Source organism: Anoplolepis gracilipes, chromosome 1 (assembly GCF_047496725.1).
Source record: "Anoplolepis gracilipes chromosome 1, ASM4749672v1, whole genome shotgun sequence".
NCBI classification, from domain to species: domain Eukaryota; kingdom Metazoa; phylum Arthropoda; class Insecta; order Hymenoptera; family Formicidae; genus Anoplolepis; species Anoplolepis gracilipes.
In genome coordinates this window covers 19,132,415-19,158,206 of record NC_132970.1, presented here as the reverse complement: position 1 = coordinate 19,158,206, position 25,792 = coordinate 19,132,415, and the positions used below count along the sequence as shown (strand labels likewise).

General features: G+C 34.7%; 1 protein-coding gene across 16 annotated transcripts in view; it reads left to right on the top strand.

The window, feature by feature from the left end:
- The window catches only part of By (focal adhesion protein tensin), a 173,276-nt gene that overhangs the window by 114,654 nt on the left and 32,830 nt on the right, over positions 1 to 25,792 (top strand). For 14 of the 16 annotated variants that reach the window (XM_072889717.1, XM_072889830.1, XM_072889728.1 and 11 more), the window contains 6 exons: positions 10,820 to 10,882; positions 17,375 to 17,596; positions 17,902 to 18,065; positions 18,553 to 18,702; positions 21,530 to 21,827; positions 22,847 to 23,084. In XM_072889717.1, coding sequence (XP_072745818.1) covers positions 10,820 to 10,882; positions 17,375 to 17,596; positions 17,902 to 18,065; positions 18,553 to 18,702; positions 21,530 to 21,827; positions 22,847 to 23,084 — 1,135 coding nt within the window. Of the gene's footprint in view, positions 1 to 9,245; positions 9,930 to 10,819; positions 10,883 to 14,139; positions 16,362 to 17,374; positions 17,597 to 17,901; positions 18,066 to 18,552; positions 18,703 to 21,529; positions 21,828 to 22,846; positions 23,085 to 25,792 lie in introns of those variants that run through there. The other 2 variants (XM_072889786.1, XM_072889800.1) reach the window with 2 other exon arrangements.

Sequence of the window (25,792 nt, the reverse complement as noted above, 5' to 3'; positions counted from 1 at the left end):
ATCTTATTTCTATACTTAATTTTGATTTGATTCCCTTTAACTTGTCATCTGTATGTCAAGTGTGTATACATACAGAGCATGCTTTTCAATCGCGATTTAACGACTTATCGTCTACCAAGAATAGTCTGAAGGAAACGGTCAGGTTTGCAAGGTGCGTCAAATGATTTAAGTTTCCGTCCAACATGTGAAACAACATAAGCGAACGTATGCTAGGAAAGTGTCGGAAGAAGCTTACAAAGACTAGGGCGAAATATCTAAGGTCATTAGAATGTGTTGCCCGAAATTCTTCGGGAGTCCCTTTGACCTATTTGATCCGTTATGGGAAGCGTGTGACTTGTAACGTAATATGTAGCTATTAACAATTCGTTTTTAAATCCGTTACATAGGAAACGTGTGTAACTTGTAACGTAATACGTAGTTGTTAGATTCTTCTTTAGTTTCCTTAATTATAATAATTAGCTTCTCTCTTTCTCTTTTTTTATTTTAATCGTATTTATTAAGCAAATATATTTTCTCTGAAAATTATTAATATATCTCTGAAACTCAACACTTGCCGCATCTTCACCTTTCAATATGAATTATATTTTGACAATTTCAGAGACACGAGATTCAATATACTATTGCAAACATTATTAATCATAAATTGTACACAATACTTGTACGAGAAATCGTATTCCCTTCCGTGATTGTTATTACAGCTATCAAGGATTGTTGCATCGTCGACCGACGAGAATGCAAACGCGAGTGACGAGAAACACTAACGATGAGCGAAGACAGTGACAATTCTATACGCGTGCTGAACTGGTTTCTACGATGCACTTTGATTCGTCTGTTATGCACAGTAATTGGCTGCGACATTAAGTTCTTTACACGCCTCGCCGAACAAATGGAAGCAAATCGCAGACGACGTTCTTGTACGGAGTTCTCTCTCGGGCTGGGGCATCAATTAGTGGCTCGACGACAAGTTTCTCACTCGCAAATAAACATCCCCTCGGCGGATGCGGAATCCTGAATTTCGTCGGATTCTCGATAAATCGATCAGACATTAATGGTATTCCGTAACTATTGTATTCGATCGCACGACATAATATATAAATATAGAGATTTAGACATTTAATGATATTCAAATATTTTTGTAGATTTATAAATTATAAAATCAAATAAATATAAATGTTTAATATAGAATATTAATATCGCTCAAGTTACTGATTTATTTTTCGATCAATATTAATAGAAAAAAATATTAATAGAAAGAAAAAATAACTTATGTGATAATGTAAACAGATATATATCTTAGTACTTTGACAATTCTAAAAATACTATAAGATTCAATGATTTTGATAATATGAGTAGAAAATCACTATATCACTGAAAATGGTGCTAGCAATCATAAAAGTTCAGCGCCGCAAAGTCGTTCATAAATCTTCGTTATCGAACGCGAAAACCTTCGCTGATAGTGCCAACGACCCACTCCTTGGGCGGTCAGAAAATTTCTCTGAAAGCGAGTTGTCTTTACCACGGACGTTCTGACCACACGCGAACGAAATACACGAATATATCTCGTATATAAACGACTCATGATTTAATTCTGCTATCGTTGCGTTTTATCTGCAGGGCATTTTTTGCGTGCGCTACGAGAGTTCTGATGTTGCAAGCAATCAGAAATCAGATCTTCGGGCGATTCAAAAATTTTTACTTGCTTCATCGTGTAAAAATGGACCCACAAATTTGAATTTATTACAAAAATATTTATAAATAAAAACACTTTGCTCAAAGATTCTTTTCGAGTTTCTTCTGCGTTTAATTTCGTTGGGAGTAAAAAAAAATCCAAAATAACATGGTCGTACATTGAGAATAAGTAAGTAGGGATCGTTTTGTATTCGTTCCTTTTCCTACGGCCACACATGCGATTTACTGCTGCGAAAGTAGGGGATCTTCGATAGCTGGCATGAATCCAAAACCCGAATCGAGTCTGCGATCTAGAACGAACGAACGAACGAACGAACGAACGAACGAACGAACGAACGAACGAACGAACGAACGAATGAACGGCAACATGCGGTTGAGGATACGAAATTTCCGGTGATCGCATTTCTACTACGTGGTAGTTCTCGCCTACGATAGAAATAAAGTCGTGAAAGTAAAGAAAGAAAACTGTACTATGTCGGTCATTAAGTTTCAATTAATCGCGCTCACAAAAGAAATAAATTTTGTTCTTTATAAAGTAATTAAAGGGGATAATACTACAGTTAATTCACTTTTAATTCATGTCAACGTAATGTATCGAGTCGAGTAAAATGTTAGGTGCAAATTTCATAAAGTTGGCATTAAAAACACTATATTTAAGTTACATTTTTTTCCTGTAAATTATACCCATAAAATAGTTATACCGTCAAAAATAATTGATGAATGTATATTACATATGAGATATATATTCATTTCTAACTAATTATATAAAATAATTTCTGATTTGCTGCGCGGTACTTATAATCGCCGATTGGGGATAAAGTCTCTTGCGCTGTCATTGTAACGACTTTATTATGTCTAGAAAACAAATAGAGATGAAACATCTCGAAATTAAGACACGCTATCGAAAGTTAGAAACACATGAAAGGATTAAACCGGCGCGCGATGATCAGGTCGAAGGTCGATGATAAAACCGAACTGTAGATAGCGATTTCTTTTGACGCCGCTTTTTACGATCGCGATCGTCTTTTCCTTTACGTTATATATTTACGATAAAATGACTATTATGGAAAACTATGGAAGTCACGAAAACATTACGATAGATATTACGACGGACGAAAGGTGGAAGAGAAGTAAGGTAGACGGAGGAAACGAATAATAAAACGATACCTATCGGCTCTCCTTGAGTCGGGTGGACACGTATTTATATCGATGATTTATATAGTAAAGAGTGTCACTTCCTGTGAGATCACTTAGCTTCCTATGAATTTTACGGCGGCAAGGAGAGAGAAGCAGAATGCATATTTCCCAGAGAATACTTCGCGTAAAAACCTGACCTTACGTAATTGTCGGCCATTATGCGTGCATATGCATGTACGTGTTCGCATCTTGTCACGTCACATTTTGCCACAAGGCTAAAGTCGAGACTGTGACTAATGTTGCAAAGGTTGTCTCCGTCTGATATTAGCATAAGATATTCTGATATTGATGAATCAAAAACAAACCTTACGAAACATCCCGCTTATCTAATCTAATTGTAAGAGCGTGAAAGTGCCATCGAAGAAATTGGGCAACTTAAGTCATTTCACGTGAGAACTTTGTACGTGACGTCTTTCAGTTTCCGAACCTCTGATGGCGCTTTGGTTGAAGTATCATCTTAAGCGGATCAAAAGTATACATGGGATCTTTATATTAAAATTCAGCACTATATCTGACATTCAAGGTGATATTTTTGAGGACGGTTTAGTCTTGATGCAAATTTAACGCGACTTTATTTCTTTTCTCTGACAACTTTTAAATTATCAAAAAAATAGCTTGGCATCTATATCTAAAATTCTCAAATATCAAAATATATTATTTAAATGCAATAAAAAATTGGAGAATAAACTTTTCTTATATATTTTTATGAAGCATTTGTGAAGAATAGATTCATTTGCTTAAAAAAAAAAACAATATAAAAATGTACGCGATTTTTAATTTTAAAGTTTTTTTTTATTTAGAATCATAAAAGTTAATAATAGATCAATAAGATCTTTCAATACTTTTCTGTTTCACGATATTTTTAGCATTAATATTCCTAACAACCAACACTCTCTTTCATTGAACTATTTACTGCCTACATTATAAGCAAGCATCACAGACAATTTGCATAGAAATACACGTGTAATAGTTATAGATGTAGGAAATATTCATCTATTAATATACATACATATAGAATTATATCTCAGTTTTACCTTTTATTATTGCTTCTTTCAGAATTAAAATATCTATAATATTAGACATAACAAAATTCTCAACTCCAATCTGCTTGATTTAATAATATATTCATTAAAAATTACAGAAGGTTTTAATCTTTTTCTTATTAAATTGAAATCTTCATAATTCTAATTCATTCTCTATTTTAAAATGTATGCTGCATATATAATAGATACACTATTGTAATATTTTCCTAAAGCTTTAATCCATTTTAACTTTAAACTTTTATTCTTTTTCTTTTAACTTTAAATCTTTATTCAGGAAACTTGAAAGTTTGAGAAACCAAAAGTCATTTTCTTTTATAAATGTTTTTATTCAAACCCATATTAAAGAGAGAAAAAATTTGTTCATTGTAATAATATAATTTCATGTCACTATATATACTTATGAAACATTAGATTATAATCCTGCGAAGATCTTTTTTCTATCTCGCAAACAATTTGCAATCATTTTAATTTTTATAAATTAAATATTTTTTTTATTATGATATATAATTATTTATTATTATTTTTCTTCAAGTAGATTTAATTTCACTTCTCATGTGTCAATTTATAATGTCTATGATTCTACTCTGACATCTAAAAGAGAAAATTAGATTTTCCAAGTCTTTGTTTTTTTCAAATTTTGATGTAGTATTTGTTCGATACGCATCGTCTATGTTTCCTATGTCTATGATAATAGTTGCCGATCAGAATTTACCTTCCATGCTATCAATCGGCATCTTGCCACACATCCGCTAATGTAATACGGCGTGACCACGAGCGCCCTATTGTCATTCCCGCTCTTTCCTCATTCCAACACGTCACGATCTATTCGCCGATAGCGAGAACTGTCCGGAATCTAAACCCTCCGCAGCTGCGCTCCAGTTGAGCCCTGATGTGATTCTCGATCGTGACGCTCGATTGCGAAGCATAAGTCAATTAAGTACGGATTAGCCAATCGTATATCCTGTCAGTCCCCTTGTATGTACGACTCGCCTTTTCGATGAACGTCACACTGATCTCCGCATTCCAAGTTAAACACAGTGTACGCTGTTTAATCCGGCTATGCATAAGTCATATTTATTATCGATGCTATTAAGAGTAATTATTTTCTTCCGCTAGATTGCATCATTGTCGATTTTTAATAATATTCCGCACAACATTGACTGAAAGCTTCCTTCTTATCATATACGTCATTGAGTACTATTACTTTTTTCCTGGGCCATTTTATTTTCGCTTTTATCAAACTGCTGTTATCAATCTTAATATAATTGCGATTAATAAAATCAGATTTAACACTCGTATGATTGTTGCAACAAATGTTTTTCTAAATTAATGTTTTTACAGGCTATATAAGCAGTATAAAAAGAATTTCATATATAGACAAAACGGTAAAAAATTAATTAATTAATTATAAAATTTTAAATTATTAAAATAAAGCTAGTTTATTTAAAGACATTTCTTTTGAAAATTTAATTTGACTTCAAATTTGATTGATTCTTCAGATATATTTTCCGATTATACTCTTTAAATCGCGTATTCTTTATTGCGCCTAGATATGTGAATGAAATATACACAAAAGAGATAATCAAGAAATCTGTATATATTTTTCTTTACTCGGTTTATCAATTTAAATTAAATAGTGCGAGTACACAAATTATGTTATTTTATACACTGTACTGAGGGGATAAATTAGAGATTTGTTTGGATTATTACGAGAAATAACAAAGTCCTTGTCGCGTAATCCTAATCTTATTTTATGTCCATCGATTTTTCTTTTTAATGATAAGACATACCATTTCCGATCGAATGAATTGCACGCATTAATTAATACAAATTCAGTTGACAGATATGTAAAACATATTTTAAAAGATTAAGCCAATTAAGGCTAGATAATCCCGCAATATTATTCTTTCATAATACTAATCCACGCAACATTGTTTGACATGTTATAATTTGCAATGTTAGATTATGTTAATCTGTAGACTGTGTGCGTGCATGTGTGTGTATGCGCAATATTTTAGGAACGGTACTGTACTGTATAATGCTTTCAACAAAATCTAAAAATACGGTTTATACCAGACTCGATATTTCACTATTCATGAATGTGAATTTAAACGAGGAGGCCTCTGTCCGAGGCCGTGCTATTCGCATTTTTACGCGGCTGATTTAGTAATCGTACAGTTTTCGCAATCCAATTGGAATCTAAATTCCGAGATAGAGGCGACCAGCGATATATTCCATCTGCGATCTTTCTCTTGCCAAGGACGTTCTTGTATTTATCTGGTTATTTAGTCCTGGTAAAACGTGTTTCACCTATGAAGGCCTATCGACCCTCTTTATGTGATTTATCTTGTCGTAAAATGTCGCTGGTGTTTCTTTCTCTTGGAAATTAGTGTATTGCGTCAGAACGGATGAATCGCCAAGGAAAACGTTCAAAAAAATTTATCTTGAAAGTATAATTTTTATTCTGACAAAACACAAACACGGCAATATTAAAAAAATATTGACTAAGTATTTGCTGTTTTATACAAATTAACGTAAAACAAAATTTATAACTCAACATTTTAATTTATTGTTAGTAGGTATTAATTAAGTTTTAACCGACAAGTTATATAATTTTAGAGATTTTAAAAATAATTATTTGTGTTACATTTAAATCAATTTTTATTTTAGACTATATACGATAAAAATTAGGAGAAAAATTTTAATAATAATGTGTCATTTGCCTATCTTTCTTGAGATAAGTTTCCCTTAAAATTAGCCTCATATGTACATCATTATAATTTTAACGTATATAAAAACTTGACTTAATTAGATTAGAAAGGTGTGGTATGTCAAGTTTGTGAAGACATTTTATACATGTCACGACACGTTCTCGTAAAGTTATTGTATCACTCGAAAAAATGTTAGAACACATGAAAATCTTGTTAGAACACATTAAAAATTGCATCTACCATCGCGACTCATGAATCTCATTCTTTATGCCAAGCTACAAATTAGCAAGTTCAAACGTGCACCTCGCAACGCGCAAAATTTAGATGTATGTGCAAAGTAAATGACATTGGAGAAATTGCGTGTATATCACTAGGTGGCCTAATTGTATTCCACGGGAGTGGCACACTCACGACCTACTCGGCTATGCTTTTCTTTATTGGCGATGTGACAGCACGCGACTAAAGTAATGTATCGATAGGAACAAAAGCGAAACTTCTTGGAAGCGATTCAAAATGCATTTAATTTTTTGTTTTATTTGATTTTTCGATTCAAGTAAAGAATAAAAATTTTATAAGAAAGTTAATTAAGAAAATTATCGACTTCAAATTGAACAATAAAAATCCTCAAAATTTGATGAAAATATTTAATCCTTATTTATATATTGTTATTTTTTTTATACCTTTTAGCTATATAGATGGATCAGCGTATTTTCGACGCATTTATTAATATATAAAAGTGTTTTAAAAATCTGAAAAAAAAGTACTTTTTTTGATTCTTCTAAATAATTGATTTAATAAATTTGACTGGATTCATAAATTTGAAAAATAATTTGTTTAACTATATATCTTGTTTTACGAAAAATTGACGTTAAAAAATCACGGATAAAAATAACCCACCAGTACGGAATAAGAGTTAATAATCTCTTTATAAAGAAATTTTCACCGAAACATTATTTTAATTAACTGATAAATAAAATTATCAATTTTATTGAGTAGAATATCGAGTAAACAAAATGTGTTATTAAAATGACTTTAAACTTCCTTCCAGATATATTAATTATAGATAACACGATTACGTCATAGATTACGTCTGCTTTATGACGACTAAATATTAAGATACATAAATATCGCAAGCCCGTATCATTAAAGTCCCATTCACGCAGAGTCCGACTTGCTCGCCCACCCCAGAGAATACCTACTTCGAGGAGGATACATTCACCAAGATAAATTCCACACGGAACGACGTGGCCTAATTATATTTCAAGGGAGTGGCGTTTCAACCACTCGAAGGTGTCGTCCCTACATCCTCGGCGGCTTGCGCGGCATTCCAGAAGCTCGCGAACTCGACGAGAGGATCTGCACTCGGCGCAGGATCGAGCCTGCGTGTAATGCTGACTATACACGGTCGCCATGGTTACGTGTCGAGTTTTCTCACCCCGTGCCACCCCGCCGTGGACCATCCCGGCCTGCCGGGAGAGAGATGCGGGCTTTCAACCTTCTGTAAACCCGCAGCGCCGGGGCGGCTCCCGTGCGGCGCAGACGTTCGGTTGACCCAGGTCGCGCTGTAGCCGGAACTCTCGTCCTGATCGTCTTAAACGTATCATTTCCTCATTTCTCGCGTCGGCACTCCAAGCAGAATATGAGAGAAGCTGAGATGTGAAAGACGTGGCTGCGAGCTTGCGTAAAAGTGGCTCGGTGAGAGAAACGCTCGATGAATCGAGCGTGACTATACCAGAGGGGTGCGTACCTTGAAACGCGATTGACCTTGAACGCACACCTGCAAGCCGGAGCCGCGGCAGGTGAATTGATTGGCGCTCGAGAGGGTGGGATCGGGGAGTTGATCATGTGGCGTAGTTGCGTATGACGCTTTGAAGGTTACATCGCGGCAAGTGCGATCAATGATTTTTTTATTTATTTCATCTGATAAGAGATTAATGTGGAATGTCGAGGGATACGAGTCATTAAAAGACATTGCGACCTGCAATATATAAATAAATAATAAAATAAATGACAGTGTAAACAGATAGTGTTGAGACAGTCGGGATAAAAAAATTTCTGTTTTTGTCTCTATTACAAATCGTAAATGAAATAAGAAATATATGTTAAAATCTTTATATAAGTAATGTTTAATATATTTATATATATATATATATATATATATATATATATATATATATATATGCGTATATATATCTGTATATCTTGTATGTGTGAGAAATCTATAATAGAAAATCTTAAAAGTTTTTGAAATTTAATAATTTTTTCTTATATGTAAACACAATTTATAGTGAAAACCCCACGGTATTGGTATATGCCACGTATACAGTACAAAAAACAGAAAGAGAAATGCTCAAGTAGTAGTAAAGTTCGATAACGATAAAACTTCTTCCATCTGATCCTGGCGCAATAAAGGTTGAGTGTTTTGGCTCACGTAATCGAGAAAAGAGGAGTTACGTTATGCTATGTATGTTTATATGACACTTGACCCGGAAATGGTACATTGATGATTCGCATCGTATTGAGGAAATGCGTTTGGCAAGCATCGTGGTTTTTTACAGAGAAGGGAACAAAAAAAAGAGCGAAAGAAAACGAGAGGCAATGTCCGACATAACAAAATAAGCATGGCATCTCTCGACATATATGTGTAATCAAAATTCTCTCTACGTATTGTTGTTGTAACTAATAATTAATATAATAATTAAAAGATTAAAGATCATACAAATACGGAAAGCTTTTGTGAGACTAAACCGAACCGATCTCTCTCCATGTTGCATCTTATTCTTCTTTTTATGAATCTTGACGACGTTGGTGGAGAGAATGATTTATGATTCTTACGGTCAGATAATCTCGAAGATATTATTGAACATCGACCGCGTAACTACTTGAAGATCGTGACGAAGAAAGAGGAAATTACACGCAATAACGCGTCGAAGGTATTTGAAAATTTTAACGATTCCTTGTGATTGATGCCAGATATCATTCGCGTTACTGTCGTTGTGTCGGAACATTTGACTGATTTAACGCTGACGTCATTTGCATAATGGGAGATATATGGAAATTACGAATTACATAAAGGCCTTTGTCTTGCGTACCGATGACGAGCTCGAACAGCAGCTCTCTATCGCGCGTTTGGTTACGGGCAAATTGCTGCCGTTGTGGCGACACCCGGCAGGATACGACGAACAATAATTTTAAGGATGCCGAAACGCCATTGCGCGAAAAAACGGAGACGCTTCTGCACCGCATCGCCTTTACTGTCTGGCATACTGCCCTTCATATTGAGAGCGAGGTGCGTGCGAATAGCACGCGTGCCTTCACACGCGTGCGCATTGTGTACTAATTAACATAATGTAGTTTCTCGCAATTAAGCGTAATCTACGAATTTTTTTGACTACAGAATTGACTTGTTCTTAATGGAAATTTAACTGTACATTAATCTTGTAGGATATTTTATTTAAATAATATTAATTAATATTTTATATACATATAAATTTTATAAATTGAAAAAATCCTTTTTTAACATTTCTTTTATATATTTAAATATAATGTTTTACTTCCCGAATAAGTTTTTAATTTTAGCTTTTTTTTTTATATTGTCGATAAAAACCATGTACTTCTTTCAAATTTAAATTCGCTTATTGCACTCCTATATGCAATCGTATGCATCGCAGCATGACCATCTAATATAAAATATTTAATAGATTTTGATAGGTTTGATATTGATGACGCAATCTTTCATTTAAAAATGTTGAATACAGCTTACTGTTAAGACACCCGTCGTTGTATAAAATTTTCCTTTGAAATAACAATAAAAATATCTTATACTGTATATTATTAATTTCGAAACAATGAACCACAATATCATCTACTTTTCTTGAGACAACGTCCTTGAAAAGTGTATTCTACACATTGCGTACAAATAGAAAGTTATAATACATATAAAACCTAGCTATTATATTCTTCACTTGACAATAAAATATATTAAAATCAATATTAATGCAACGTTATCTTATAAAATAATAAATTAATTTTTTTATGTAATGAAAATGGTGATAAATGACAGTGATATTTCTTTTATTTATTTTAAAATTTAATATAATTATGTAAAGATACAGTTACTTTTATACATTATTTAGCGTATAAACATGTTGTTTAACTCTTTTTCATTTTTGATTACAGCACAATGGTGGCTACGAATCACAACCGAAAAACGTTAATAACATCGGAAGAATCAAGCAACATGTAAGTAAATATACATATTTGTACCTAACAATTATTTATGTAGTGTTTACACATTTTCACGCACGTTTAAATTATAATTTAAAATTACTATCTATAGTCTACAAATTAATTAAAATTTAGAAATATTGGAAAATAATTAATCTATAAAAAATTAATAATTAATAATAATTATAATATCGAAAAAATAATACTCATTGAAATTATATTATTTCTATAACTAAGAGATAGAGTAGAAACGAAAAAGTGAATAAACAATCTCCTAGAGAGATCTTTTTCTCACGAGCTGGACCAAAGGCTCTCTATTCTACTCGCATGGCTTATCGTCATCGATGAAAGCTCGCGATTCATCGCTAAGCATCTCTTTAAATATTTAATAATATAATCGATGATATACGCACAAGCAACTTCTACATCGAGGATAGTTTTATTTATTCCGTGAGAAGGCACAGAGGAGCGGAGCTGCGATAGCATTCGAAACACACGATTTTTGCACACTTATTTGAATCCCCTGCCAAATAACATTTCGTCGTGCAGGTTGCACAAAATTATTCCCGACGCATGTCGTCGCCGTCCGTCGGACTCGAACACGTACCTGTTTTCGAAATGCAGAAACCGGAGAACACGTGTACGACCTTTCCAAAACGCTGAACTCTTTCTGGATGCGGAGAAGAGCGTTTTTCTCGCATTCAAATGGAAATGTCGTCTCTTTATGCTACCTTTTTTTTTTTTTTTTACGCACCGGAAGTTCTACACTGGTAACTCGTTGTCTGCACCGCGACATTAAAATAGAATTATCGTTATGTGGAAGATTTCCTGTCGGAATTATTTTAGGTTCCTCCCTTTGTCCTTTTTTCTCTTTGTCTTTTTCATGCGCAGAATATAAATTTCAATAAATAAGCGATGCGAGATTTAATTGCGCTGGAGATTTAATCCGGGAAATTGCATTAAAGCGGTTTAAATTCATGATAACCATAATTGCGATCAGAATGAGACATGCATTGCACAAACCGCCACTTACAACGTTGGCGGAATAACTTTCTATTAGCGTGCAGCGGAGAGGGAATACTAATATCCGATCAATAAACAGTACGCTAATTATTCTTGTTCATCAGCTTTCGCAAGCGGTTTCCCTATAGTTTATATTGTATATACCATCCAAATCAATTTCGTAAAATCAATCTACGTGACAAGTACGCAAATTTCTATTTACCATTCAATTGATCAAAGTCATTTTAAAAGTCATAAAAATACAATCCAATTTTATCTGATTCGCAGCATCTTTGATCAATTCGATATTTAGAATAAGGAAGACTAACGCAAGTCTTAATTTTTTTTTTAAATTCTACCGTTTAAAATTTAGATAGTTTGCCGCACACGAGCGATGATGTCATTGAAATTTATTCACCAAAAGTGGCAGTAAGGTAGCATATTATACGGTCGTTCGGTCGCGATGTTTCGCCGCGATAATTCTTGTGCGCGTCGACGTCGGATAGGTAATATATTCACGAAACCCCGCATTTATTTGCGCACGGATCATCGTCATTACTGTGAAAATGTATACAGGACGAGTTAGACGACAGTTATACTACAGTCGCGGTCGCTACTTTTGCATGTAATACAGAAAACGTTACGCAATGTTACACTAGAAAAATTATATTCTCATTTAAAGAATATTTCACTTATCTTTATATTATAATATTTTTCTCTAAAATAAGCGCTAAAAGGATCCTTTTACAATTAATTAAAGATAGACAGAAATCCTCTAAAGAGTAGAGCAGTTTCAGATATTTTTAACATGTAAGAATATATACTGAATGGGATATTTTCGTATCACTATATTATTTAATATTTGGAATTATCAATCCCAATGATGATAAAAAATTTTTACAAATGGACATCTAATGAAAACTTTGACAAGTTAAAAATATTGTTTTTACTTAATTTATAAGAAAGGACTTTCAAAAAATATCACATAAAAAAAAAGAAAAATACTCTTATTTATTAAGAATATCTATTAAGAGGACTTATAAAGTATACATTTCGAGAATACATTTTTTTAGTGTACAGTGAGACTTTTCCATAAGTAAGTACTTATATTGTTTTTGTAACAGGAGACATATATTTATTAAGATACTATATAATACTTGGTTTTACACTTAATTTTATTTTTCTTAAAAATAACTAATAATTTTTTAAATTAATAAAGTTATTATTAACAAGTAAAGAGATATTTGAGATTCACATACATTTAATGACATCTTTTGAATAGTAACAAATAATCATTGAGGTTATATTATATATATATATATATATATATATATATATATATATATTTTATTGTATTAATTGCGGATTCATCCCGGAAATTATTGTTCGCGATTACATCGCAGTTATGGGCCGTCGAAAGAATAGTAAAGGTGAGGGGCAGTGGGAGCAGTAATAATTATGCGGAATGGCAATTAGCGTGCGATAAAAACTGTTGCGCAGCTGTTATCGCGTGCGTTCTTTCTCGTGACATTGAGGATTTTATTGGTTATTTTTGTTCGCATACTACGTTGTATTTTTGTTTATCGAGTTAAAGGCTCACGTCTTCGAAAACGTGTATTAATAACATTTTTTTTTGTAATAAAAAGTAATATTTAAAATTTGATAGGGTATAACTTATATCTTTGTAACGTACATACAAAAATTGTCTTCTCTGCTAAATCAATTACCAAATGGAAATGAAAAAAATGAGAAATAATAAGAAGATAATCTAGCTGTATCGCCATCAGGCTCCCAACATAATCGATGAAGATTAAGCCTATTCGTTCCAGCACTGTACTTCTAATTAGAAATTAACCGCAAGCAATTAAGTGGATTAACGGTAATTGACATTAGTGGCTCGGCTCATTACATATATCGACTTTTCACTCCTATAATTGCATAAAATTAATAGCACTCGATATAATTACAACTTTATTCTTGAGCATTTATATTGTATTAATTTGTATCAATTTTCGATTTTCCAAATTTTTCTTTTTCAAAAAGATAAGAAAAAAAGAAAAAGAAATTTTGTTACAAAGATATAATGATTTAAATTATATCCTATCGAATTTTAAAACAGTATTCCTTATTTTTATTAAACAATGTAATATATTATTATACTGCAAAATTTAATAAAGTTTTTGTAAGAAAAGCAAGTGTTTCACGTTGCATAGTAATTCCACTATAGCAATTTACCATAGCATTTTTCAATAATTCCATAATCATTGATTCTTTCAATTCAATTTCAATAATCTATCTATCATGGAACTTTAATTTTAAAGTAACGGTAACTTGTTTTTTTTCCAATAAGCAGTGTCTTTATTTCATATTAAAGGCATGATAGAAAGCCCTATTCGATTAAACCCTAAAAAACACGTAGACTTAGGGGTATACGGCAGTTCCGTGTAGCAACAGCTGCGGTAGGACCACACGACGTAATAGTAATTTCACACGTGAGCCTAACGGCCGGAGGGATTTATGAGCGGGTGGATAGGCCTGACTATTCGCTCCGCGAGAAACGAACTCGCGGTGTTACGATCTCATAAAAGCAAGTATTTTTAGAGGTAGCCGTCTCGCTCTCGTTCTCTTATCCAGTTCGTATTGCTTTCTTTTCTCCGACGCTCGTTCATTGTTACGAACCGCCCTTGATATTTCTGAGCCTCCAACGCGAATATAATCGAGCATATGTATTTATTCCTCATCCTCTTCGTGCTCTACTTCGTTCTCCCTTCATTCATGACAACTATATTTTTGTTTCAAGTATAAATTCATTACGTGTTTTATCTCGAAAAACAAAGAGACATTTTTAGAAATTTAATATTTTTTATTATATTTGTTATTATAGTATAATATTACATATACGCGATATAATTTGTTCAACAAGATTACATATAATATAGGATTACAATGACATACGTGGCTCTGCCACATGCGTTTTGGCGTTCCACTGCTATAATTAGTTATAACACCATATCTAATATACAAAGCGGAGTTTCGGGAAATCGCTTAAAAGGACCAGACGGAGAACGGTTGAGTACAGTCGGGAATTATATGCGCGTATTAGTACACGGAAAGGCCAACTTGTCAGACTTACGGATTACATTACGTCTGTTGAGCGCGGCGAATTATCTGCAATTCTGATAAAATTTCTCGACAGAACACAAGGGATGCTTAGAGGTAACACAAACAATATACGGTCGTAATTCGATATAAATCACACGGATAATTTTAACAAGCTCCATCAATATAACGCGGTATTTCAACGCGGCGATTCTTGTGCCTATAAATGATTTTCCCGGCTAACCAACGAAGTGTCTGCCGTGAATATTTGCCGACGAGGAAGAAACCGCAGCAATCTGTGCAAAAACGCAATGTACATACATCCTGCTCGTTCGCGCCTCTTCTCTTCGTATGTGTAATTTTCGCACGTCCTTCGCGACAAATTATTCGAGCGCACCTTCCGCAACCCGTGCATCGTATTAAGATGATCTTAGCAGTGACTAGCAGGCTCGACTGGCAGCGCGAATAGCGTGACTATTTGGTGGGAATCAAAGTCACGCTACCTGCACGAATTCGTTACATCACGCGTCCACGCGCGAGCGCGCTCTCATCTACATGCAGGGCCGCTTTAACGAGAAATCTTTTCAGTCAAGACATAATCAAGAATGATTCATAATAAAACACCTAACTGTCTTCCTCATCTTGGATTTAATTAATTTACAGAAAACTGAGAGACTGCAACTGAAGAAATTGAGAACTTATTGATTCAATCAAGGAATTTGTCATTAAGTATAAGAGAATTAAGTTAAAAAGCTTCTTTCGTAAAGTGCGAGAAGTGGTTTTGAATTTTTACAAAATAAAAAATAAATATATATTTTTTAATGTCAATCATAAAATTGTCCCTTGGAAATTTGAAAAATTGAGGGGATATTGCAAGATTGTCGCATTAATAAATGTGAACCAACAACTCATCACCGATTATTATATTACTCAAACAGCACAGTCATTTAATCATAGTGGACGCGGAGAGCTCGTTAACGATTTGATCACGATTCGCAAATAAATATCGCGAAACGACGATGATGATGGTAAAAACCGGCCCTGAAGCGCACGAGCTGGCACACGTCAGACATACATACATGACAGAAGGCGGCGCGATTATCTGACAAAACCACCGACCAGCTACTAGATATTCTTGCGTATCTCCAACAGAACCAGGCGAAACACAATACCCGGCAGTGTATCGTTCCGCGGCGAGGAACACGGCGTATCCCGACGTATCTCTCTCGGCGTCCTCATCTCTCTCGCGCGCGGCGGAATAAACTCGCAATGTTCCCGTTAAAGCGCCAGGATTACATGTCGGTTTGTTCTACGATAGCATGTCCTCCATAAGGACATCGCCATGTCTAAGAACATCGTCGTCAGGATCGTCTACGTGCCGAAGTACTCCAAGGTGGATACAACCAATTCCATGTCGTGCGAATGGACGATAACTCTGCTAATTTATCGTCGCAAAATTGTTATTCAATTATCAATTATTCGTGCATTTAAGATTGTAAGATTGTGATGTGTGTGATATAACCAAACGAAGTGAATTCGATAAACATGACGTAAATCTTTCAAGAATTTTTTTCAATTGTATCTCTGAAAAATATCTAAATTAGTATTTAGTTTACGGATTAAACTGGTTATAATATTAATGGGTAACTATAGTGTAACAAAATTTTAAATATCCAACTATTTCATGTTTTTCTTCTTAATATAAACTTTTATTTTTAATGTGTAACACATATTTTAAATTTAAATGATCAGAGTCATAATTTTCCTTGGCGATATTTATTTTTAAAACGTTATTATATATTGCGATTTATTTATCTAAATTGTACGTATCAAAGCTATTATAGAGAAAACAATAAGGACGAAGTGAATTCGTAAGCAAAGACTAAAGAAATGAAATCTGCTTTCCGCGAAGAAAATTTGATTGTCTGGCGTGACATTATTTCGTAAAGGAAAACTAAGTTTTGCAACAGTCAGTGACAAATCTTGCGGAAAGATTTCCGGATGAGAGTGAAACGGAGCTATTCACGAAAGGATTTTCTTCTCAAAAACGAATTTAGACAATCTTATTTTGCTACGGATAATGTATAATCATAAAAATAAATATCGTATATTATATATTGATGTAACGAGGCAAAGAAAAATTTAAAAGTATAAGCAATTATTACCTTAAGCAACTGCTTTAAAAAATTATTTGCAATAACACTGACATTGCAATTTTATTTAATTTCCTACGGATAGACAAATATATTCTTTGGCAATAAATTAATAATTTTTTTTAATTATACTATATTAAAAAATTTTTTTGATATTTCAATAATCGATATCGCACGCGCGCTTGTAATACTCAGCTAAAAAGCTTTGCTTATCAAATCTAGATCAAAATTCAAATAAACCATCGAATTATAGGTGCAGACGTCAGCGGTGGCGTCAACGCCTGCGAGGACACCGGGCGTCGGCGCGGATTCGACGATGACGGGACCGGGAAAGGGCGGAGGTCGCGTGACGGAGGTAATGGAGCTCTGTTACGTCACCGAGAGGATCATCGCTCTTTGGTATAGGGAGGATGCGCAAGGTGTCCTCGAACATGCCACGACCCTTCTGCGTGGAAAACACGCCGATAATTACATGGTGAAAATTTTAATCATTTTCCTGGCCTTTCATTACTCTTTCTTTCAAAATCAAAAAAAAAAAAAAAAGGAAATGTTTTGCAATATTAGCCAATGCAAAGATTATACAAAATGTGTAATTTGATTTTCTTCGTTAAAATATAAGTAAATTAATGTTCTGAGATTTTGTAGAAAATCAAGATTGAAAGACTTTATCTTAATTGTTGAAATAAGTTTAAAAAAAAAAAACAAATATTTATAGTTATTTTATATTTTTTTGCTTTTATATATTTTTTTTTAAATTGTAAATATAATTTTGATTTTCAGATCTTTAATTTATCATCGCCTGGTCGACTCGGTGAGCCGAATACGAGGGAAGCTGGGTGGCCGCACGGATTAGCACCAAGTTTGGAAAGACTCTGCGCCCTCTGCAAGGAGTTGGACTCTTGGTTAAACGGCGCTTCTAATCGCGTCGTTGTTCTGCATGCCAGGTAACTTGCGATTTTCCAGTTTCATGCAATTTAACTTTTAATTTCTTTTTTAATAATTCTCAGGAAAATTAAAAGCTCTTTCTTTTTTAATTCTTTTTTTGCAATTTAATTTACAAAAACGACTTTAATAGTTCTAATACCTGCATAAAAGAAGTAATAATGAAAGGAGGCTTTCAAGGCGCAGAAGAATCACTTTCAAAAGAATACAAGCATAAGAATATCTCTCTATCTATAGAACGTTCAGTGTTCAAACGGTCGAGTTATAAAAGTCATAATTTTGCCGCGGTATACACATTCACCGCCCTCTCGAAACTCATAACTTCCCGTTAGTCATTTCCATTCATCGTGAATAATAACGTCATTAAAGCGCGATCAGCCCGCGGGCGCGAAATCTTTTCGCGTCTTACCTCTTACAGAGAGAAGGTACGCAACAGACGTCGCGCGTTTGCAATATAGCTTCAAGTTAACGTTATCGCGTTCTCTTCAGGGGCAGCAAGGAGCGGCTGGGTGTGGCAGTGTCCGCTTATATGAACTACAGCAGCATCTGCGGGGGGCGCGATCAAGCGCTGGACAGGTTCGCCATGAGAAGGTTCCTCGATGACAAGATTGGATCGTTGCAGGTTCCGTCGCACCGAAGGTAAGAAAAAGGGAAGAAAATTCGTATAAAGTATGTATGATGTTACTACCTGTTGACGTACGGCCTTAAAGCTCAATCTATCGCACCGCGAATAAAATTTGTTAGATGAAATTATCCCAGGCGTACATATCGCAAAGAGTATGACTATAAATTATTTCCTGGTTTCTCTTTTTCAAACAACGATAATTGTTCGCTTTTACATACTTAATCGGATTTTAGAGAGTAATCGACCGTGTCGGAAAACCTGATCTCATGTATCACTCCGTTTTATATTATTTATTGTTAGTACTCGATTGATCAATTGTATATTTAACACAGCCTTAGTTCTAGAAATAAATATTGAGAAATCTATTTTACAAATAATCTTTTGTTCATGATTTCAAATTGAGAAATAAGACAATGATATTTATGATAACACATTTTTCCCTTTCAAAAATCGCTTGTTAATTTAAAATTAAATAAAAAGAATGCAGTGTGTTCAATTAAATTTACATGCAGAAAAGGAACCATTTTAGTATCAACGTTGTGTATCAGTGATATTTATTAAAAGCCATTTAATTTCTTCAAATTTATAACACAGGAAGAAGAGTGTGTAACTGATTCGCATTTCTTGTCGCGGCTATTCGATTAAGAAGGACATCTTACGTCCTTGAGTGGACACTCCTATCGTTTTATTTGTTATACGTTTTACGCGCCATCGACCTGAATTGTTGAGCATTCATTAGCTAGTCGTCATCATCATCTTCAATCATTCTTCATTCGTTTTATACCATCCTTCGTGTGTTCCAATACCTCCATTAATCATGTTGATGCCTATCCGATCATTCTTTCATAATGGATTCTGGAATTTCTCCGTCTTTCTCTCTCTCCTTCTCATTTGGAACCTTTTAGAAATATCTCGGAATAATTCAGTATTCGTTATTTTAAATTTACTCTGTAATCGCTTCGTTCGCACCATGATTGCAACATTTACTTGCGAGAGAAGATAATTGTGAAACGAGATACTATTAACAAAATAAAATGATTGACTAGCTTGCATACTTGATGTACTTGTTATTCAAGAAATATTTCTGTCAGCCGGTTCTCTATCGCGCGTACTACGACCGATCTAAAGATAACGAACTCCCATCATCATCGGCAGCCTGATCATTTACTTCATTACCATGTCGTCGTGTGCATTCGTAATGATTGTAATGAAACGCGAGCGAACTTACATGAGATTGTCTCTTTAAATCTTGTTCGCACTTATAGCCAGTGTCTTGTTTCAATTTAAATACAACCGGAATAAAGATTTCTTTATGTGCACGATAGAAATGTATCAAGATAAATGTATTAAAATAATCTTACTCATATACATAGAAAAGTTACTTTTGAGTGATTCTAAAGTTATTCTAAGTTATCGCAATTATTTGAATAACGATTCAAATATGTAATGATAAAATTTCCATTTTTACTACTAAAAATTAATAATTATGTTCGAATAAATTTTTTAAGTAAAAATAATTATTCGGATAACATTATACATATTATGCCATTATATGTGTATTTTATTAGGTCTAATAATAAATAATTATTTTTTTAAATAAATTATTTGTGCATAAAAATATTCTTTCTTGTAACTGTTTACAACTAAGAATATCGAGACGTTCGAATCATCAATTTTTCTTACGAATAATTATTTTCCGAATCGATTACTCAAGTAAAAATAAAACTCAATATCTCGAGTAAACCATGCAGACAAATAATTGGGCTAAATTTTTTCTTTTTTTTTTTTGAAAAAGTTTAATCGATTCTCTAATAAATAATTATTTTTTTAATTAATTATTTGCATAAAAATATTCATTCTTGTAACTATTTACAACTAATAATATCGAGGCGTTCGAATCATCAATTTTTCTTACGAATAATTATTTTCCAAATCGATTACTCAAGTAAAAATAAAACTCAATATCTCGAGTAAATCATGCAGACAAATAATTGCGCTAAATTTTTTTCTTATTTTTTTTTTAAAGGAATCTAATCGATTCTCTTGACTCTTTATTTCTCGCTCGCGTCTCCGTTTATATCACGATTTATACTTGCAGTTCAACCAACCGGTTGCTTTTAGCGAAATAAATGCGACTCATCCGGCAGTTTATCGCGCGTATTACGCGCCATCGACCCCAACGTTACCGCGACCGCCGTATCATTACCGTCATCATCGTCCTTATCGTCGTCCTCGTCATCCGCGTCGCCGTACGCATTCATAATGACCGTAATGAGCCGCGACCGAGGTGTGCCCGCGTGGCGACTTCCTCGGCGTGCTTCTTCTTCTTCTTCTTCTTTTCATCCCATCACCTCCTCTTCGTGGTCCTTACCTCCCTCGGTCTTGCTTACCGGAGTTCCTCCATTAATTCCGCAAGCCGTGAGCCATTAGCATGTCGTTAGTGTAGCTGCGCTCTCGCGGACATATGAAAGCATTACCAGGGAGAGATCTCTTACGACAAACGATGTCGAACGTTAGTTGCTCGTGCCTACGTGCACATCTTTTCGTGTCACGAGCTAAGACTTCCGTTGCTCGAACCAGCAATCTCATTCATCATATTTCTTATCCATACGTACATTTGCTTCTTGGAAGAAATTTGCTTTTTTATGATCGTTTTGCAATGTTGATGAGAAAGATCGTTTCATACTCCTCATCAATTCATCGTTTATTATTTGTAATTATTATAATATATTTTTAAACGTTACAATTAGGAGTTGCGAGAATCAGATTTTAAATTAAAAATTAAATAATCGCTTACATTTTCGAACATCAGGTATAATAGTGGTCTCTTGGATGTTTCAGATATATCGAGTATTTCAGCGGATTGCTATCGGGCTCTCTGAGGATCAGCCAGTCTCCATTGTACTTGACCCACCTGACAGTTCTCGGAGTACCGCTCTTTGAACCGACAGGTTGTCGAGCCTTCCTCAAAGTATACGAAGGACTAACACCGGTTTACACTTCGGATCTGTATTCGGTGACAAACGCGCGTGAATTCACTGTTAATCTGGGCGGACTTCGACTGAGAGGCGACATCTTAGTCAAGTGTTATCACAGGGTATACTCGAAGCAGACTCGAGAAGTCATGTTTTCCCTTCAGGTGAGAATGCAATGTACATAGTAGATGCGTTATTGAAAATTGTTATACATTTTTTATTATATTTAGAGTTTAATTAGAATATTAATTAATATTATATTTTAAATATTTATAATATTATAATATTATAATATTATAAATATTTATAATATTTACAATATTAATTAATATTATATTTTAAATATTTTATGTTTATTTTATTGATATATAATTGTATAAAATAGTATCAAATCAACATTCATGTATGTACATACATATCTACATATATACATCGTTTACATTGGTCGTAAATGCATTACAGTGATGCATTTATGATGAATGCGTTATACTAGTACGCAGGTGACACGACATGAAATCAGCTGCGTAAATGGCAATTGATGCAAAGTGCTTCGTAAATAGTTATAAGGATAGCGATCTAGATGTACGTGTTCGCGGTAAACATTTGCGTGGTAATTTTGTGCCCGACAGGCAAATAACATTCTCTGAAATCGACGTAACGTCATGACCAGTTAATAATTAGATGTTTTATTCTTTGTGACGCGGAAAAAATAAATATACATATAATCCTGTACAAAAAACTGCTTTAATTACGATATATGATACGTCAAATGTTATTTTATTAGACTGACAAGATTTGTAATAAAAAAAAAAGACATTGCATACTGTTATTTACTCGTATCTTGATTGACTGCAAGTCCTTGTTTATGAAAGTTTACAGTAACATTTAAATTTGTATACTTGCATGTAATTTATCTCTCGTATTTTACTATAATAAATCATATACATGTTGTGTCCGAAATTTCGCACATTCTTGGGAAAATATCCAATCAATTTCCAAATATTAAGTTTTTTATCAAAATTAAATCAACTTTAAATTGCTCAGAGAATCTACAAGCGAGGAAATAATTTTGCTTTGCGATGTATATCTGTTACATACATATATATGTAACTTTGGACAAAAAACCTATCAGCACGCGAATCAATCACGCATATTTCACGTAAGGCCGTTATTGTTTCCGCAGTTCCACACGTGTATAATTACGGAGAACGTCGTGTCCTTCCCACGATCGGAGCTCGACGTCGCCTGCGACGATCCTCGATGCCCGCCCGACAGTGTGGTAACCCTTTACTTTGCTACCGACGCGAAACGCCAGGATGGTCCAGTGCCGGCGCCGACGCCGGCTGTGCCGCATGCATCGGCTCATCACGATCCAATTTTGCACTGGGACAGCTACACGAATCTCGAGATCAGCGACGACGGTGAGTTTGCAAATCTTTTTTTCATTCTTTTATCATAGGTTTTTTTCTAACGCGATAATAAAAATTTATCGTTTCATTTAAAAATGACATATATAATATAATATTTCAATAATTTTTTAAAGATTAATTTAAAAATATTATAGACATTTTTAAATATTTTATTTTAAATTATTGCGGTAAACAATTATTATCTCACGCACAAACTAATAAATGACATCGATTTGTGTCAACAAAATATGTATGTTAGTATTTGGCAGTGACCCATACAACATAATAAGTTGCTCGATGATAAAATAACGCATTATTATGTGTCAATTATCATGTTTTATTTCCAAATCACTTAAATAAAATACAGACGAGCATGTAAACATGACATTTTAACAAGAAATAATTTTCTCTCATGAAAAACGACATATTTCTGGCGGCAAAAACTCTCTTATTTACATATAATTCTAGCAAAGATATTCCAGTCTGTCTCTTGCGCTGTAAATTAAGTGATACAAGCTCGTCGATTAATTTAGCGATATCGTGAAAGCCACGGTCTGCGGTTTACGCGAGGAGAGCACATCGTTGCCGACTAATTCGTACTAATTTTCGTCGTAATGGTAGCCAATTAACCTCAATCTGACAGCGAGAGCTAGTCAGAAATACAACTTGGCTAACGCGTGTACGGCGTGGAAGGGAGGGAGGGGGCGAGCTAGACGAAAGAGCGGCGGTTAGTATAGTGCATTTAGAACGGCTGACTAACGCCGCCGGAAATACGTACTGTCAAGTGGAGGGAAAATGACGGTTTATCGCGACGGGGGCGATTTTCATGGTTGGAAATAGATCAAAGGTCGGCCGATGGATGGGCAAGGTCCATCGCGTTAACCACTTCCGAGTATAGCATTTCTACCCTGTCGTTATTTATTTACATCTTCACTTTTCTCTGCCGCGCTCGCGTAACCTTTTATGAGATGCGCAAAGTGCTCTTGTCACGTTGAATATATGTATATCAAAATATATATACCGTAATACAAAATATATTTTTGACATTTATTGCAAATATTACGTAAAAGTTCGAAAGAACATAAGTGACGATTCAAATTATTAAAGATGAAAAATATCCATTAAAATGTTATATGAATAAAAATATGGTGAATTTTAATTTTAATTTTCTTAATTTAATTAAACTTATAAAATAATCATAATCAGCATTTTTTACAAAATCCCTTAAATTTTTTACCTATTTCTCGAAATTAATTCAGTAATGCTACGACGAATGTATTATTTAAATTAGTTCCCTTCGAAAGGAGGATTTACACTCGTTACATGACTTTTAGCCACGCTTAGCAAAGAACCTCCAATGTAGCGATTTGTTCTGCTCGGTATAGTGCTTTAATCAAAGCGATTGCGTCATCACCATGAATCCCCAAAAGCACGCCGGACGACCAACGCTCTCGGAGTCAATTCGTTTCGTTAGCGATCGGCCAGTGGGTTCCAATAAAGCTGTGTGACCCAAATTGCACGCGATGCTAAATCGACGCCGTTTGTTACGGGACGAAGAGCGATGGCAAACGAGACCGGAAAGAAAGATGGAGGGTGGCCGAAGGGAGACGGATCAGTATTTGGGTTGGGCCGATTGGATGCCGGTAGGTTAATCGCAATACCGGCGGTGACCCATCTACCGGATATCCACCCCCGTTTGCCGGGTCGAAGGGTGTGACCAAACTAGGAAATCAATTCCACCTCTCGATAACCGAGCAACCTCGCGAACGAAAAAGATCGTGTACTCTGTCGTTATCAGGACGCGATCGATTATAGAAATCCTTCCGCATAACTCGGCGCCTAGACTTCTACGTCACGTTGATTTCTACCCTCTGGAACATTTAATCGTCCAAACATTGATCGCAAAATATTTCTCGAAACTTATCAAAATTATAAATATCGCTTCCTGAAATGTATACTAAATTTCAATTATATTATTAAATTTGTTAGATTACTCTTTTATTTATTTCTACATCGATAGAGACAATCATGTGAATTTGTAAAGGAATCTCAACCACACGCGCGATCTAACAATAAGTCACCTCAACGAACGACAATACGCAATTTCCCAAACTGCCGCTCTGAATTGTGTGCTCGTGTTTGGTTCAGACGTTTTAAATCATACTTAAATCATTGTAATTCCACTCGCGTTGTCGGGTATCGGAATGATCTGTCGCCGACGGGCGTGCCCGCATCAATTGACGCTCAAGCCTTCGATTTGCGCCGCTACTTTGTTTAACGATTTAATGCGAGTCTGCGCGCGCAATTTTCCTCGTAGCCCGTAGTGACAGCAAAGAGTTCGAGAAGACGCATTTTCCTGACGGGAGGCAACATTTATCCGCACGAAGAGCTCTCTTACCTCCAGCGGATCCGCGAGTGTAACGAACTTCCATCGTGTGACGAGACGTCCGATGGAAACGTCGCGGTGCCCACACGCTGCACCCACGCGACACAAAATACGTTTCCCTAGGGTATCGTGCTCGCACGAACGATCCGCTTTAACGATCTGCTGAGTTATGTGAGTTGGCGTGAAAAGCTTTCCTGATCTTTATCTTTGATCGGTGACGCGCCAAGTGAAGCGGAAGCTAATAATGAATCTTCCATGTTTCCGGGTTAATATTATATGAAATATCTATGTACACAATTCTCTTGAGATAGTCTATTTAAAGAACTGCGAGAGA